The sequence below is a fragment of the Takifugu flavidus genome, chromosome 4 (assembly GCF_003711565.1).
Source record: "Takifugu flavidus isolate HTHZ2018 chromosome 4, ASM371156v2, whole genome shotgun sequence".
Classification (NCBI taxonomy): Eukaryota; Metazoa; Chordata; class Actinopteri; order Tetraodontiformes; family Tetraodontidae; genus Takifugu; species Takifugu flavidus.
The window spans coordinates 2,995,981-3,012,350 of NC_079523.1; the positions used below are offsets into that span (position 1 = coordinate 2,995,981).

The following is a 16,370-nucleotide window of genomic DNA, read 5'->3' on the forward strand; positions in this document are numbered from 1 at the left end:
AAAACAAGCAATGATAACTTTGCTGTGCTTCTGACAGTATCACTTCCTGTCAAAATGACTGAAATGTGACCACTTCTCTTTGCATCAGTGACTCCTACACATGCATAAAAATCCTTACCACTGTTGTTATTGGTAGTCTGACTAAGGGTATAAAGAAACACTTATCTGCTAATTATCTAGGTATTAGATAATGCTCTTTGTGCATTAGTGCAGACATGTTGTGACCCAGACTTGATGGATGCAACCCTCATGCCAAAGAACAACCAGTTTCTTTCCTATAGAAGGCCCAAACTGTGTTGTCTGTAGAAGCTACAGATAAACTATTCTGGCCTGAGGTTCAGCCAACTTGCAGTCTGTCAATAAATCAACCATGACAGAAAGCAGATGGTGGCGAGGTGCACAGGAAGGGCAAAAAATGACATGAATTCAATGTATCAGCTTGTCAAAATGAAGGCAAAAGCTCACTGGATATTTATGCTAATACACCTGTGAATTAGAACCATTTTTAATGTGTTGAAATTTCAGGAATTTGTAAATTAAATGGAAGTAATCCTTCTGTAAATGTGCGGCACCTTCTTGAAGAGGCGTCCTGAGTCCTCACTGATCTGTGCAAAGCGGGGAATGATGTTGTTGAGGTAGAGGTCAGACAGAGTAGCATGGTCACGGCTCTCCCTCTTCACCTGGAGCAGCAACAGATTCCAGCAGTTCACCGGAGACAAAATGGTCTGCTCCTTCCTGGAAATGCAGGCAAAAAGACGGCATGAAGAATGTATGATCACACTATTTATCAAGGTTTTGATGTAATCTGGTGATGCTATTTCCTCTGCTGAGAGAGGAGGCAGACATAATCTACACAAACTGGATAGAAAATGGCATTGGGATAGGACAGGAAGGGCAACAAGGCATCCCCTCCACTCACACACATGCACAATGTGAAAGCCAACTCAAACAGTGGATTCAGCCAGGGTACAGAACCCAGCAGGAAGAGGTCAGACTCCCTCAGAAGCACAGCTGTCACAGAAATAAATAAAGTGTTAAAAAAAAAAAAGGCAGCAGGGGGAGCGAGAAAACAGTCTGGTGGCTCAGTGCTGATTTACTGGGTTGGATTCAAGCGTCCAGAAAGATGCACAATGTCAATAACTTGGTAACACTGGCACTATCGTTGTGTGCACACATTAGTTGATTGTGTGTGTGTGTGTGTGTGTGTGTGTGTGTGTAAAACATGGATGATCCATGGACAATCGAGTGGGTAAAAGGGATTATAAGTGCATGTAAGTGGATGAAAGAGCATCTTTGTTCAGTTAAAAGCAGCTTTAACTGGATAGTGACAGTAAAGTGCTGCCAGGCATTTACATTGCACATGCACACGTGCACACAAGCTCGTGCGCGTGCACACACACACACACACACACACACACACACACACACACACAGAGGGGTTCAGGAAAAGTCAGACTGTGACCCAAGCAGACAGTCAGACAGACTGTGTCTTTGACTGGAGGGTTTGGAGTCACACACAGTTCATATGACACAGTGGTACAGATGTTACTGATCAGATGGCTGAGGTCAACAAACATCATTTTAGGAAAAAAACATCTGTAAAGATACAAGTGTGTTTGATGTCTAATGATGTTCGTGTGTTCATAGGTTCTGCAGTTTCCGTTTCTGCTGCTCTGCTTTGTCTTTGTTTTCCGGCAAAACATCTTTACAGTTTGCTTTTCACCACCAGAAAGGAGCCACAGTTCCTCTATCTGCACAACCGCCCAGTCAGTCCACATCCATGTGACACACCGCTGTCAAGCCACCAGCCATCACCATGGCGATGTCACCCAACTCTTTCTGACCCTCAGTTATCACAAGGCAAACACTGAAATGTCACTGGCCCGTAGAAGGTCACCCAGAGCGGGCTGGGAGCAGAGTCAGTCTGCAGGTCGGGTGCTGCCAGTGAAAATGGAGTGAAAATGCTAAAATAGTCATTTATATTCGTAATTAAAGCCGCTTCCTCAGAAGTAGAATGCTTACATAGGCAAAGACAACAATCACAACAGGGCTAATAACACTAATTGTTGAGAATAAAATACCAGCGCATGTGGTCAGTGGTCATATGATCTCAGATCCACAGAATTGTATACGGGCTGCATCTAATTAACTGTAAACATGGCCTAATATTAAGCATAAGGACGGGCTTTGAGTCAACTTGTGAGGGTTTCACCATGTGACCTCTCAGTCTGTCAGCCTCATAGCACACAAGCCTACACACACTCGCACGCACATTGTACTTTAGCGGTGTAACCAGCCTCTGACATATGCAGCCTGCCAAATAGCATAAATACCAGGGGTCTCCAAAGGATCAACACATACACGCACTGCTGGGAGCAGTCAGCGCCGGGCTGTACATGCGAAAGGCAACGCACATGCTAGCACATGGAACATAGCTGAAATTCCAGGGTGGCACCCAGATTGCGTGATGCGTGGAGATAAAGCCAAAGTTGCTGGTTGAGGAGAAAACGTTAAAGAGACACATGACACAAGGCCGAGCATGTCCACGCATTTAGTCTCCGGCCATCTTTGATGGATTGAAACGGCGTTTTGAACAGACCTACAGCAGCAGCTGACCTCCTCTCCTGCATTTTCAACGATGCCCCCTTTAACCTCCTTTTCCTTTCCAGTTTGACTCGTTTACCACGCTCTCAGCAACTGTCCGTATTGATCCGTGCGGGATGTGTGTACTATGGCCGGTGTTTGTGTACTCTAAATGTGTGCGTTTATAAGGTGCGTGTCCTCTCGGCCTTTTTATTTTGATCGATCTCTTTCTGCCTCCGCTTGAGTGCATGAAAGAGCATCAGAGTGCGGGCTTGTGTCAGTTGAGAAGTGAATGTGTCTGCAGAACGAGGTTCCACGCAACAGGAAAGAGCACAAGAACGCTCGAATGTAGAAATGATGAACAGTGAAATAAATATAGACAACGACAAGCCCAGACAGACAAGGTCGAGTCACCTTCAGGCATTCTGAATGATACCGTCTTAACTGGTGTTAGTACCTGGTAGCTGTCTACTTTATGCACCATTGAGGCTGTAATTTACATAATTTATGCTTTCCAAGCAGATGTTTCTTCAGTAGGCCTGAAGACTCTTGGGTTTGCCCTGGTTGCAGCGTTACACCAGCGACAGAACTAAATTCATATGATTAGCAGAGACTTCAAATGGTGTCGATTTATCTTGTGAATGAAGCTGATTTCGCATTCGTGAGACAGATGACACAAATCTTCTTTTCTAGAGTTAATTGGCTCCTGTCTAACATCGTGAACGAGGATGCTTGACATCTCTGCATTCCCAAATCTAAAATGGTGCTCATTCAATTAGACTTTTTATTATTTCAAACCGTCCTTTCAATTCCAGGATAAAGCTGACAAGGTTTAATTTTGGAATATCACCCAAACGTCAACAGATTGTAACAGATGGTGCTTGTGGTCTATGAAAAATACCATAATTCTTCTGATTAGAGTAAGATATCATCTGGGAATTCTCTAGGTTCAAGATAGTTTTTGAGAAAATAAAAAAATGGTGTCCAAAACAGCAGATCAATAGCCAATTAAACAGCACCATTCTGAGAAGTAAGCAATTCCAATGACAAACAGCTGTTCCACAAACCACAGTGAGCCCAGGGTGCATCTTAATTCTCCTAAACTGCCTCATTTTCCCCTTAACTTGCATTTTTTCCCGATGCACCCCCCATTGTGGATACATGGAGAGACATGAGAAATCAGTTACTGGATCAGCGAGTAAACGATGAACCTGCAGCGACGCTTTAGATAACCCTGCTGTCCTTCCAGACCCAAACTCCAAAGAGTTGTGATGGAAATTGTCAGTCTGATCAGATTTAGGTTCCAAAAACAGCCACCATCAAATCAAAACACTCAACAGCTGCTCAGATCAGACCAGTTTAGGCCTGCAGTGATCAATTCTGAACCTTGAAAATCACCAACTTCTACGTTATTATCAATAATATTATTATACATTTTAAATCTGTAATTTCAAAATCAAACTACGAGACATTTGGAGTTTTAAAAGACATTAGAACCAGTCCCAGGATTGAAAGACAGGAGCAAAGATATGAGGAGGGTAATGAGCAAAAATGAATGCGTGTGTGTGTGTGTGTGTGTGTGTGTGCTGTGATGAGGATAAACAGCTCAGTGAAACATTCCTACAGAGCAACAAACTGCTCTCTCCCACCAAAACCTGCCAGATAAATAGGAACACATCATGCTGTGAACACTGATGAGCTTTAGTTTGTATTTTTGTGAGTGTGTGTGTGAGAGAGAGAGAGAGAGAGAGAGAGAGAGAGAGAGAGAGAGAGAGAGAGAGAGAGAGAGAGAGAGAGAGAGAGATCTCCATTTTGGCAAGCCTGCACACACAGCACGACTCTACAAAACAGTCAGAGCACAGAATTACCACCTGTCCTTTGAAGGGGGAAAAATGACAGAGAAGCACTCAAAGACAGCCTTGGGCAAGGTCACATGACCCCACGGGTAACAGGCATGTTTCCTAACGCACAACTGAAGAGTCGAGTGTTTCCTTAAGCAGCAGGAAGCAGCGATTGGTGCAAGTCTGTAGATTTCGGCCTGCCTGGACTTCCCCCATCACTCTTGGTAATCATCATTACTGTGGCAACTTTAACGGCACCTTAAAGGCAGCCACTCGTCTCCTCGGTTGGCATCCAAAAGAGACAAAATGTGAGTGTGTGACTGGAGGTGGGTGAGCCCATACTTGAGTAGATGGTCCTTGGTACTGCGCGTTTTGGTGAGGAACCTCTCGGCTAGCTTCTCCAGATTGCGGCTGTAATCCACCTCTATTTCCGCCTTCTTCCTGAAGAAGTCCTGCAGGTCCTGCAGCAGCTGCACTCTGAGCTCACATTGCTGGTCCAGACACTTGAGCTGCTCCACCAGCTGGGCACGGACCTCTGCGTGACACAGGGAGATGAGAGAGATGAGAATTTTATGTTTGCCAGATCCTCACCAGAAGACGCGTAATTAACATACTGAAGGTAGAAAGCACCACTGACAAGAATGTTTACTGCAGAAGACTTTGAACAACCATTTACAACAAAGCGTGACTGAGTTGGCCTCAAGTCCTGCGTTTCTGCTCCATTTCCATGGAAACCCTCATTAAACATCAAACCTGTAATGCAAGGCAATCGCAGTATGTGTGACGCATGTTCTCAGCATCACTTCTGAAGTGACAACAGCAGATTTAAAAGTGTGGGACTCTTTTAGGACCCAGTGAACCTCTGGATGAGAGGGGGAACATTTTCAAAAACCCAATGCAGTCAAACTGCCCTCTGAGATTTGGCCGATCAGACTGGGAACCTGCAACGTTTGAGAGTTTTGTGGTCGAAACCTTTCAGGGATCGAAACGAAAAGCATCCGATCAAATCAAAAATACAGCTTTAGCAAGAGTTAAGCTTGATCAGACATAATGAGCCTCTGTGAGTAAAAATAATCGGTGTGTGCCGCAGAGTCACGGAGCGTCCACGGCAACACGTGCACACATCCGAGCACATGATGGTGATAAGCTGGATCAGCGGTGGCAGCTGACAGATTAATGTTATGCCCTCGTAGCTGTCTGCCAATGCCCAGCAGACGGCACACACATCCATTTCTAAGAATTTAGCAATGACACGCTCACGCACACGCTTCTCCAATTGTCAGCCTGTGCAGCTGCACCATGCTGTAGCCTCACACCACCGTCCCACCTTTACAATGTCGGCTGAAGAGGATTGGGATGGTTTTGGCCTCCATCCCAGATTCAGCGAGGCACAGACGTATCGCAGACACACCGATTTAGACACACACGAGCCATCCACGCATCAGGCTGACTTGATGTTGCCCCTGTGTTTGACAGCTGAGAGGGCGGTTTCTGCTCTCCACAATGAAAAGCGGCGTATTGAAATGACCATTTCTGCTCCTACTAGCACTTCTCTTTCGTGAACACGGTCCTAGAAGTTATTTTAGCCCCCGGCGGTGTCGTTCTTCAGACTGGAACGGGGGAGTTTTGTTGTCCCGTGGCGCTACACCATAAACACGGCCTGCGTCTGTGTTAATGACCTAGTCTGAGTATCTGCATTGTTATTGACTTGCGGTCGGAGTATGTGTGGAGCGCCCTGTTGTCGGTCTTGGCGAGTGAGTCAGACAACCGCCTCGCGAGGCTGCCTTGAGATTTTTGGCCATATAATTAGCCAAAAACTGCAGCACGCAAACAAATGAAGCCATCGTTAATCACCATCGTTTATAAAGTAAAAAAGCTTTAGTGGTGTTTTGACTTCCAAAGCAGTGACAGGAAGAGATCCCGTAAACAACAGAAGTCAAAAGAGCAACAACGACCTAGGTACAACTATGAGAGATGTTCTTCTAACTAATTAACAGGGAACAACACGCTGGAATTACACTAGTCTGACGTATAGGCCGGTAAACCGAGTGTGTCTGTACCAGTTTGGACCCAGTTGAGTGGGGATAAAGGCTTCATTTATGCCATTTGAGTAAAGAAATGTTCCAGCAGCTTTAATACTAATGGGTGAGAAAGTCCTGTGATCTTCCATGACTCCGAATTACCCAAGGAAAATGATTTGGACTATAAACTCTTTGTTTATATTAAGAGTGGTTTTACAAGAGGCGAACAAGTCTGTAAAGGTTGCACCAGAAAATTCAAGGTTTCCCATCTTATTAAATTTAATCATTCTGTGGGACCAGAACCCCAAAAAAAAAGGGAAGCGAATTGTAATGTGACGCCCCGGCAGCCCATCCAAAATGTCTGGTCACATTTTCCAGGAAGATGAGAACAGGTCTTCTGGCTCTGGGATTCTACTTAACAGATACCGCCCCCCCCTTTCCTCCTCCTTCTGTCTGGCTCCCCCTGCTCGATCCTCGATCACAGAGTTTTCACGTTGTTCACCGAAAGCACAATGACGCCTAAGACCACGTTGCAAAAGGACAGTTATTGCTCAACCCTGAGCACGCTCTGACCTTATTTTTCCATTCCACATGTTTTTACGCAGCTTTCTAGTGATGTCATACTGCACTCATAGTAGAAACGGTCACTTTTTGCTTGATGATAAGCCCCGACATCTGCAGTTGCTCGCATGGGAGGAAATCACGCTGGGAAATCCTGCTCGTGCTGTAACCGGCACCAGTGATTGGAGCAACAACTTACCGGAATTATCAAGGCAGTTCTCTAAAAAAGTTCCTTTTCTTGCTGGTCTAAGAGCTCCAGAAGTAACCTGCTGGTTAATTCTGTTTTACTTGAGAGCATGGAAATGTAGAAAAATCAGATAGAAATCTGACATCATCCAAACCTGCCTGACTAGTCATTTATTATTGATCTGACTGTGACCTACATAAAACAAAAATGGGGAGTGATGCCTGACAGATGAAGAAGCCAGAGATGAATGGTGCAGCCACCACATTCGGTGTCGCTGCGGCTGCTTGTTTCGCAGGTTAGAGGTCAAAATGCTAAAGTGGAAAAGGATTTCTTCTTGTTCTTCTTGATTTCTTCTGTCAAACTGCTTTGTTAGGAGTGGTGGGGTGGAAACTGAGAGACGTAACGTGTCCTCGGGGTTATTCTGAACCGGCCTGGTTACAGGAGCAAAACGCGTCGCTCTGAGCCGACAGTACCTGAAAACACCTTAAGCCGCGGGCACGACATGCTGCGAGTCCAAGCTGTCTGAGCTGTCCTGTCGGCACTTATCCAGCCCAGCTTTTGGAAGCTCCATCCCAGATCTGTCCTTCTTATTATTGGATAAGACACACACGAACATTCAGTCACGGGGAGGTTTGAGATGAGAGTGGGAAGGCTGCTGGGGAAGGAAAAAAAAACCCCAGAAGAACCAGAAACCACAACAGATGATGCCCGGGGCTCCAACAGAAGCTGATGCATTGTATTGCTTGACTGGGATCCAAGTGATATAAGTATTTTGCTGTCAAGCCTGCAGACAAAAACAACAGAAACACACCTTCTGACGCACTTTCTCTCTGCACCAAATGAAATGGGACAGAGATCAGTATGAGCATTACAGAAAAAAGTTGATAATCTACGACCAATTAAGACTTAGAAAATAGTTCTATGTAGAATTTCACCTTCATATGTGATTTATTTGTGTGTGCATGCACCTCTGTCCACACTGTTTCTGCAGAAAGGCCTGGGCTTTGTTGCTCCGGGGGCTGATACTGCAGCACAGAGGAGTGCAGAAGAGGAGGGGGAGCAACAGGGGGTAGAAATGGTTTTGAGTTGTACCACTGTGAGCTCATACCATTGTTCACAGAAGAATGAAAGAGGCAAAAAGAGGAGAAAGAACAGAAGGCAGTGTAAAGTGTGAGCTGGGGGGGTGGCGAGGTGGGGGTACTGCGTCACAGCGAATAATATGTCCATTCATCCTTGTACACACAGGAAGAGAGGACAGAGAGACAGGAAGTCAGTCGGACCAGTTCATAGTCTGTAGGGAGCCCACAGGAGGGGAGGGTCATAGTAAAACAACCACAGGAAATGTGTGTGTGTGTGTGTGTGTGTCTGAGTTTCTTCAAATATGAAGGCTTGAAGAAAAACAGGCAGCTGTGAAGCTCACCAATATAATTCCCTGAACCTGAAACCAGGCAGGGAAACTGAGGCCTGAGGCTTGTAGGCTGGGCTTGGGTGTGTTTTCATACGAGTCAGTGGTGGGAAGGGGGGGCGTGACATGTGATTTCTTAGGGCTTTTGATTGAGCGATCTGTCTGAAACCTCAGGTTGGAGGTAGTATTCTTAATAAGAGCCTTCAGCCAAGTGGAGTCCATTAGTTCCAGGCATGCCTGCCTAATAGAGCTCCCCTGTACATGCGTCCATGCACGGAGGAGAGAGGAGGGGACGGCAGGAAAAGATAGAATTTCAGTACAGTACGGTGTTGGAGGGAAAACTATTGCAGGAATGGAAAGATTTCAGCCAATGTCTTTTCCTTGGATATGGACCTTCCTCTGAAAACAAACACGCACACACACTAACTTGTTTAGGCATTTCCTTTCTCACCCAAAGTTAAAAACCTTTCGGAAAAGAAGTGTCGTCTCCAGGAGGCTGCTAAATGAGTTTAGTGACTTTTAGACATGGAAAACTGTGCTCAGGCCAAGCCACTGCGCGCCCGCTGCGTAAAGAGATGGAAGACGATAAGAAGGAAATAAAACCTGCTCTGTGCTACAGTTGAGCATGAAAAAAGGGAGATTTCAGAGACTTGAATTTAGTGCAGCAGGAGAGAAACCCTCTGACCTAAATGCCTTCAACTTTGGCAGAAAAATGCCCAAAACAATTAAACAACTGGCAAACTCGAGGAAAAGAAAAGACGACTTGCTGCTTTGAAGGTTTTCCTGCTGCAGTCAGACATTAGGTTCACTTGGAATTTGTACAAGGGAACCAGCAGAGGATAAAATCTGGGTCAAAAATGCAGAAACAGTCGGGATTGGAGCACATGTGTGAAAGTGGCTCAGGGAGCATTATACTGTACAGGAAAATAGACAGAGCCCTAAAGAAGACAAACTTCGGTTTCACCCAGCTACAATAACACGAGCGAAGCGTCCTACTTGACAACTAAGTGGGTGGTTAGCCTGTGGGTGGGAAATTGACCCTGCGATTCTACTGTCTGGATGCTGTGGTGCAGATTCTGCTCCAAATGATGTCAACAGGGCAACAGCAGCACTTGCCTCTCAAGCTTTTGGGCGTCTGGCCTGGTCGCCATTACTGGTTCACGGCAAGAGGAGGGGGACGGGGAGAAGAGGGTGGCGTGGCGGTTGCGGTGACGTGTGGGGAGGCGGAAAACAGCAGGGGTGAATTCCTCAGATCAGGAAGTGATTAACCCTCCTTGAGGTAGCTGGGCGGTTTATCTGAAGTGACAGGAGGGGGACGGGACTCTCGCCGGTGCCATGTGGGCTCCGCTAGGGCCGCGTTGCACTCCGAGCGGTGCACAGGTCAGGGGTCAGGGGTCAGGAAACCGCTGGAGGGAGTTAGAATCCTACGTCCACCAACAATAGAGCGATCAATTTCAGCTGTGACTGGTGTGAAAATGACTTGACACTAATCCCGTCAACTGGGTCTATTCACCTACCAAAGTCTGTTTTTATTAGTGCGCTTTCATCCACCGACCACCTTTACTCATGCTCTGCTCCCTTATTCGTGTGGGCAAAAGGGGCAGCAGGACTGTAAATTGGGAGGCTGGAGTCTCTCTGCATAGTGAAAAAGGCTCCTTATCAAAAGTTAAATACCTCATTAACCATTTACAGCCCCCGCCTGACCCATTCTGGAGACACAGAGCAACGAAGATGGAAAAAAAAAATCATTAATTGGGTTTTCTGTTGAGCTCCACAACACATTTTTACTCCCCCCTCAGTTATTATAGTGCTTAATTCATTATTGAATTACTTTGAGTCCAGATATTACTCAAGCAGTCAAATTTGACATCAAATCCTACGTTTGTTTTGCATTACACTGTGGATCTTTGGAGGAATTTTGATGAATTGCTTAAGTGGAAAATAACATCGCACGGAATCTTCAATCCATAAATTGCCATGCTTTACGCGCACATCAAGGCTAATTTGTGTGCGTCGTCCATCCACACTCCACCTGCTGTCACTTCTATTTCCTGTCTCTGCCGGACGCAGCCATCTGGGCATCAGTCTGTTCCAGCAGTCTTCATCTTTCTTGTATTTGCTCACCCTGTCAGTACCTGGACCATCTGTCTGAGGTGGTGTGGATAGGTATCAGACAAAAACACACATTTATTGTACCACCATGGCCAGCAGGGGAGTGTGTGTGTGTAAGAGAAAAGGAAATAGAAAGATTAAAGGAGAGAGAAAGAGAGAGAGAGAGAGAGAGAGAGATGGGAGACTCTTTCCAGTTTTTCTAAATGGCCAGCACATAACATGCCCATTAATCAGCTTAGTAGCCAGTCAGGGGATTTGAATAATCCACAACACAAGCAGGGAAGGAGGCCTGCCGAGTGTGTGTCCGTCTGCATTAGGCCTGTCTGACAGATTCTGCACTGATCTAAATCTCGTGTGCGGTTCTTTCCTACTATCAAACCCCACCTGAATCACGTCCGTGATATGAGCCGATTTTCATAATTTGGCATGGATGCTTTTCATGAGAAGACACGTCGTCAGTGGAGCCGAGGCCCGCTGGCGGCATTAGCAGGCTCGTCAGATCGGGGCAGGGTGTGTGATGACTGCCTCCTTCGGGGTTGGAAAAGTGATCCTAATTTTTCAGCCACCCATCAGTCAGAATTGGTCCGGTTAGATGACTGACGTGCTTCGTCTGGGCTGGTTTGTTTAGCGTGCAGCGAAGCTTCCCCACCCCTTCCTGCCCCCAGAGGAAACCATTAGCACTTTGAAGCCTAACGCAGTGTGTAATAGCCTCCACTCTGTCATTTACCAGTTGTGTATGACTGGCTCTGTCAGACAGCAAACTCTCCACATATGTAAAAATATACATACAGATGTGTACGTGACCAAACTCTTATCGCTGCATTCCATGAGCTGCTGAAATGGGAATGGAGTAGAGGAGAGAGGCGGCACTGCAAGCTAACGACGATATCAGCTGATGGCTGCTGATCTTTATCTGGGTATCAGTGGAGAGCAGCGAGGCTAGGGGTGAGAACGCAGTGGAACATGCTCGCAGAAGGAACAAAAGTTGATGGTACCAGATGCTATCGCCACACCTGGAGGTGACATTGTGGAATTATGCAGCTTTATACACCATTCAGGCAAATCTGGGAAAACCGACCAATATGCCGTATGACGTATCTTCAACTGTAGCAAAAAGATAATAAACCTGAGGTGATGCAGAGGTTAAAAGCGGCATGCCATTAGCTTCATGCGAGTTTTGGCTCTCAGACTCACTGTAGGCAGAAAAAAAGCTGAATCAGGCTCATTCTATGCAGCAACTGCAGTCACGGGGCCTCCCTTTCTTTCTGCATCCATTTCCCCCTTCCAACCTGCTACTGCAGGGGTAGAATTCATTCTCACGCCTGCCTAAGTGCGCATACAAAGTGTGAGGAAGGGCTTGGATGCATCACGATCCCTGCAGACAAATGGCCTGAATTTGAAAGTGTTGTCAGGCTCGAGAATAAATACAGCCACATTTTCACCCAGGCAGCCAGTCACAAGCAAAGCCTGTGAAGGTGAGAATGGATGAAACTGGCACCTAAAACGATTGGCGCGCCACCAAACCTGCCCCCGTCCAGTAAACACCACGGCAGCACGGTGCAGGCACAGGTTGATCCTAAGAAATGACTCATTACAGAGCAGCAGAAATGATTACAGCTTTCAACCCTTTGTGATGGTTTTCCTGCAGCAGGGACCATTCTCTGCTACTGTGAAATTCTTTCAAACGTGAACTCCCCATCTGTTCACAAAAGTGCTGCAGAGACGCAGAGAATACGGAGAGAAAAGTGGGCCAAACCGCTCCGACAATCTCCCAGGGAGGAGAGTAACTTACCACTTCAACACAGCAAACCACCGCAGCCGTTCTGTACCACGGAGGTCCAGGGGAATTGCCCGAGAAAGGATCTTATTGCGCCTCCGCTTCTGTGCAGCTTAAAATGTTTTTCCTGTTTTTTAAAATCATGAGACAACAGCACAGCTCTCTTGAGGAAAAACAGATTTTTCTTTATTGTTAGCGCTATTTCACGCAGCTGTTTATAATTCCCGTCATTAAAGTCCCCCATGAGGTAAACGCTTGTTATAAAAATACTGAATGAGGCCACTAGTTCACAACACCAACGCACTACTGGGGGCACAATGCAGGTCAGTTATTGGAGCATATGGATGAGAGAGTTGTAGACAACAAAGGGAATAGTTCACATGGATGTTTTGATTAACATGTCATTTGATTCTCAGGCCATGTAGTGTGGCAGACAGAGAATAACTGCGTCTACGTGTGGACTTTGGCTCCATTATACTGCAACTATATGGACTCGGATGGACGTGTCAATCTAAAACCATCTGAGGGTCAACTTGAGGCCTTTGTGCTTCTCAGAACATACAAACACTCAAAGGTCTGTTCTGCTTTCTCAGGCATTAAGGCCTGCATACTTATGCAGACCATCAACCCCGTAGCTCAAATCTCAGCATTTCATGAGTCATAATGGGCGTCTCGACAGTATGATGAAGCAACCAGGCACATACATTCTTTGGCCAATATAGCATAATCCACTTCTGATGAGTCAAGGTCCAATTTTGTGATGCAGTCAAGTCTTCTTGTCCATAGATAAGGAGGAAAAAATGCTGCGGCTATCAAATGTGTTGTGAAACTCTTCCAAAAAATGCATCTTGCCTCTTTTTAGGCAAATGAAGAGGGCAAATCATCAATCCACACGTCACACCTTGATTTATCTCACCTTCTCTTGGTAGCTTGCTGACTACACATGTTCAGTGGAGTTGAGTCGTATCTCCACCCTGGCCTCTGATGCTGCAGGAGCCTGGTGTCTCGTGACAACAAAAACAAAGTTATCTGCACTCAGAAATGCCCGGACAACCCTGATACCAGGAGATTAAACCCCCCCAATGTGAAGCCACTGAACAAGAGGTCAGTGACTTTGCACGGAGTGTGTGTGTGTGTCCTTTCCCGTGAAGTGATGTGCGTGTGAGAGAAGAAACACAATAGAGTGCAATGTGGGCGGCCACGCCTCTTTCTTGTGACCCTGTGGTCCCCCCACAGCATCCTTTCTTCTAAAAGAAAGGGGTGATAAAGAGGTGTGTGAGAGCAGATACATTGGAAACGCTCGTCCACAATGTGAGTTAACTATCTAACAGTTTGCAGCATGTCTGAAAATATGGTCATCGTTCTCCCATCAGCAGTCACACCACCAACAAACAGCGAGCAGTCAGCCAGCGTTGGCTGCCATAACACTCCATCTGTTCATCTCACACGGTTCCTTTCCCTCTACACTTCTCTCTTATCTCCTTACATCACATTGGAACCTTTTTCTCCACGGAAGGAAAAATAAATTCTGTGATCATCCACTTTTTATACACGGTATAAAAACGAGTTCTAATTAAATGGGAATCTTGACAGATCCTGACAAACCTGACAGAGAACAGAGAGAACTCAGAGCTGGGAAGGATAAAAAAGGAGTGACAGCAACGACAGATAAATATGGAGGAATCTACAGAGAGAGAGAACCATTGTGTACAGCAGCAAGTTCTGCAATGTTGCTGAATTATTGATGCTGCTTCAGGACACCGAAGTGTGAAACTAGAAAGAATCTTTGCATAATAAACATCTATAAAAAGCCAGAGCTGAGATACACCTCTGAGGCAGTTCGCAGTAGCTGTGAGAGAGCTCAGAGACTTGAGGAGGACATGTCGCTTCTTCTGCAGCTTCCATTTACACAGGGAAATAGATCATCAGGCATATTTAGACAAATCAGGAGTGGTATTTATTCTTCAATGGTTTTCACTGGTTTGATCAAGAAAAAAAAAATCTCTCTTTGAATCTGTGGATCCCTTTTCCTGGCAGGGATTTTCTATTTCTTTTCACAGAGGAACCTTGTTTGATCTGGGAGACTCCTGCTGTTCTGCTCCCAGATGTTCCCTTCTTCTCTGACAGACCCCCCCCCCCCTTTCAAAATAAGACCCCGTCTCTGTGTTACACCAAAGACAACAAAATAATTCACAAATGCAAAATGGCTTCTGAGCCGAGGCTGTAAAAGCCAAGCTGTGTTCATATGGACCATGCAGAATGTGAGCTATGAGGGTGATTCCAGCTGGAGGACAGCGCTCTTCATTGTCTGGTACCAGAACACCACAATGGAGAGGGTTACAGGCAGGGACCTGACTCACGTGTACTGTAAGCCTTCCTGGCCATTATCACTGACAAAGGAAACGAAAAACAATGTGTGCGACGTTGAAATCTCTGTAGAAATACAATAGCTGCTCTAACGTACTGGAAATTATTCTAAAACATTTTCCCCTTTTGGTCCCTCCAGAATAGTTTTAGATGAATTGCTATCTTAAGGCCCGTTAATAGGCGTTACCTTAAAAGCAGCAAATTTAATATTCTTGAGATTATGTGCATTATTGCCACCTTCATAGCTGTATGCTGACCTACTGACCTCCGACCCCGCTGAGACACTCAACTCCTATATAGCAGTTTGTTATAATGAATGTATTTCCTACATGAGCCTGGTCCTGCTCAAGGTTTCTTCCTGTTATAGGGAAGTTTTTCCTTGCCACTGTTGCTTGTTGGGGGTCAGGCCCTGGGATTCTGGAAAGCGCCTAGAGACAGTTTTGACTGTAACAGACGCTATATAAATAAGGATTGATTGATTGATTGAGTTATATAAAAAACAGTCATGTGGATTTATTTTAAATCCCCGTATGTGGTGATTCGTAGCTATTTTCCACCCTGTAGGAATATGACCCTATAATATGACCCCTATTCTATCCTTTATATTGATAATAGCCGTCGTTATGCAAAATTATGACCGAGTCAAAGCAACAAGTTTGTAATTTGGACAGATTATCACGCATAACCACCGTAAAAATGAATGCGGTTCCTAAAACATTGCAATATGTGCTCCAGGAGGAGTCCAACGTTGGGAATTCACACAAGCAGACTGGGAAGCACTCCCGTGCACATTCCTGAGAGGGAATACCATAAGCACATGACAAGAGCCCCACTCACACTCAGCCACTCGGCCCTTTGTCTCCCAGTGCAGCCTTTCACACAGAAAGAATGCCTGTGTGAATGTGCATGTGTCGGGGACAGTAACCTTTAACAGACTGTGCAACCATCACACAGAGAGCAGTCACACATGGAAAGAGGGTGAGAGAGGAGAGATCTGGAAAAGAAAGCGTGATGGGGCACCAGTGCACGCTCATGTCCAGCAGCTACGCCATGCAGGGGTTGCTGAGATGGTCTTTGTGTGAAAAGGCACCACCCTTGTCTATACTCTCCTCTTTGTTGACTTCACCATCCCTCCGGCCGGCACCAGAGGCCCACCTCTGATCGTTTCCAAGAAAAGTAGGAAAAAAAAACCCCACACTGGTCTCAGACAGCATCCAGCTCAGCACAGATCCCAACGAGACGACAGCGTCTCCAACACTCGATGTAATCTGTTTGGAGAGCGCCCATCGGCCTCACACAGCCCTGAAATATGGGCCACTGCACAAGAGGAATGGGAGTGTGTTTGTGCATGTGGAAGGACAAGGATGTTCCCATTTCCACTAAATTGGAATGTTGGGATGGGTGAAGGGTGCAGGGGGCAGTGAGCTGAGAGGGCTATCCCACAGCACACGCTCCTCTGTGAGCATGCCCAGGTCTCAGCAGGGGGTCTGCACTACATGACAGTGCAGTTTTGTGC

The 16,370-nt window shown here is 46.0% G+C and overlaps 1 protein-coding gene across 1 annotated transcript in view; it reads right to left on the reverse strand.

Annotated features, from left to right (window-relative positions):
• The window catches only part of srgap2 (SLIT-ROBO Rho GTPase activating protein 2), a 35,446-nt gene that overhangs the window by 11,305 nt on the left and 7,771 nt on the right, over positions 1–16,370 (reverse strand). The window contains 2 exon segments of the mRNA XM_057030239.1: positions 573–735; positions 4,767–4,959. Coding sequence (XP_056886219.1) covers positions 573–735; positions 4,767–4,959 — 356 coding nt within the window.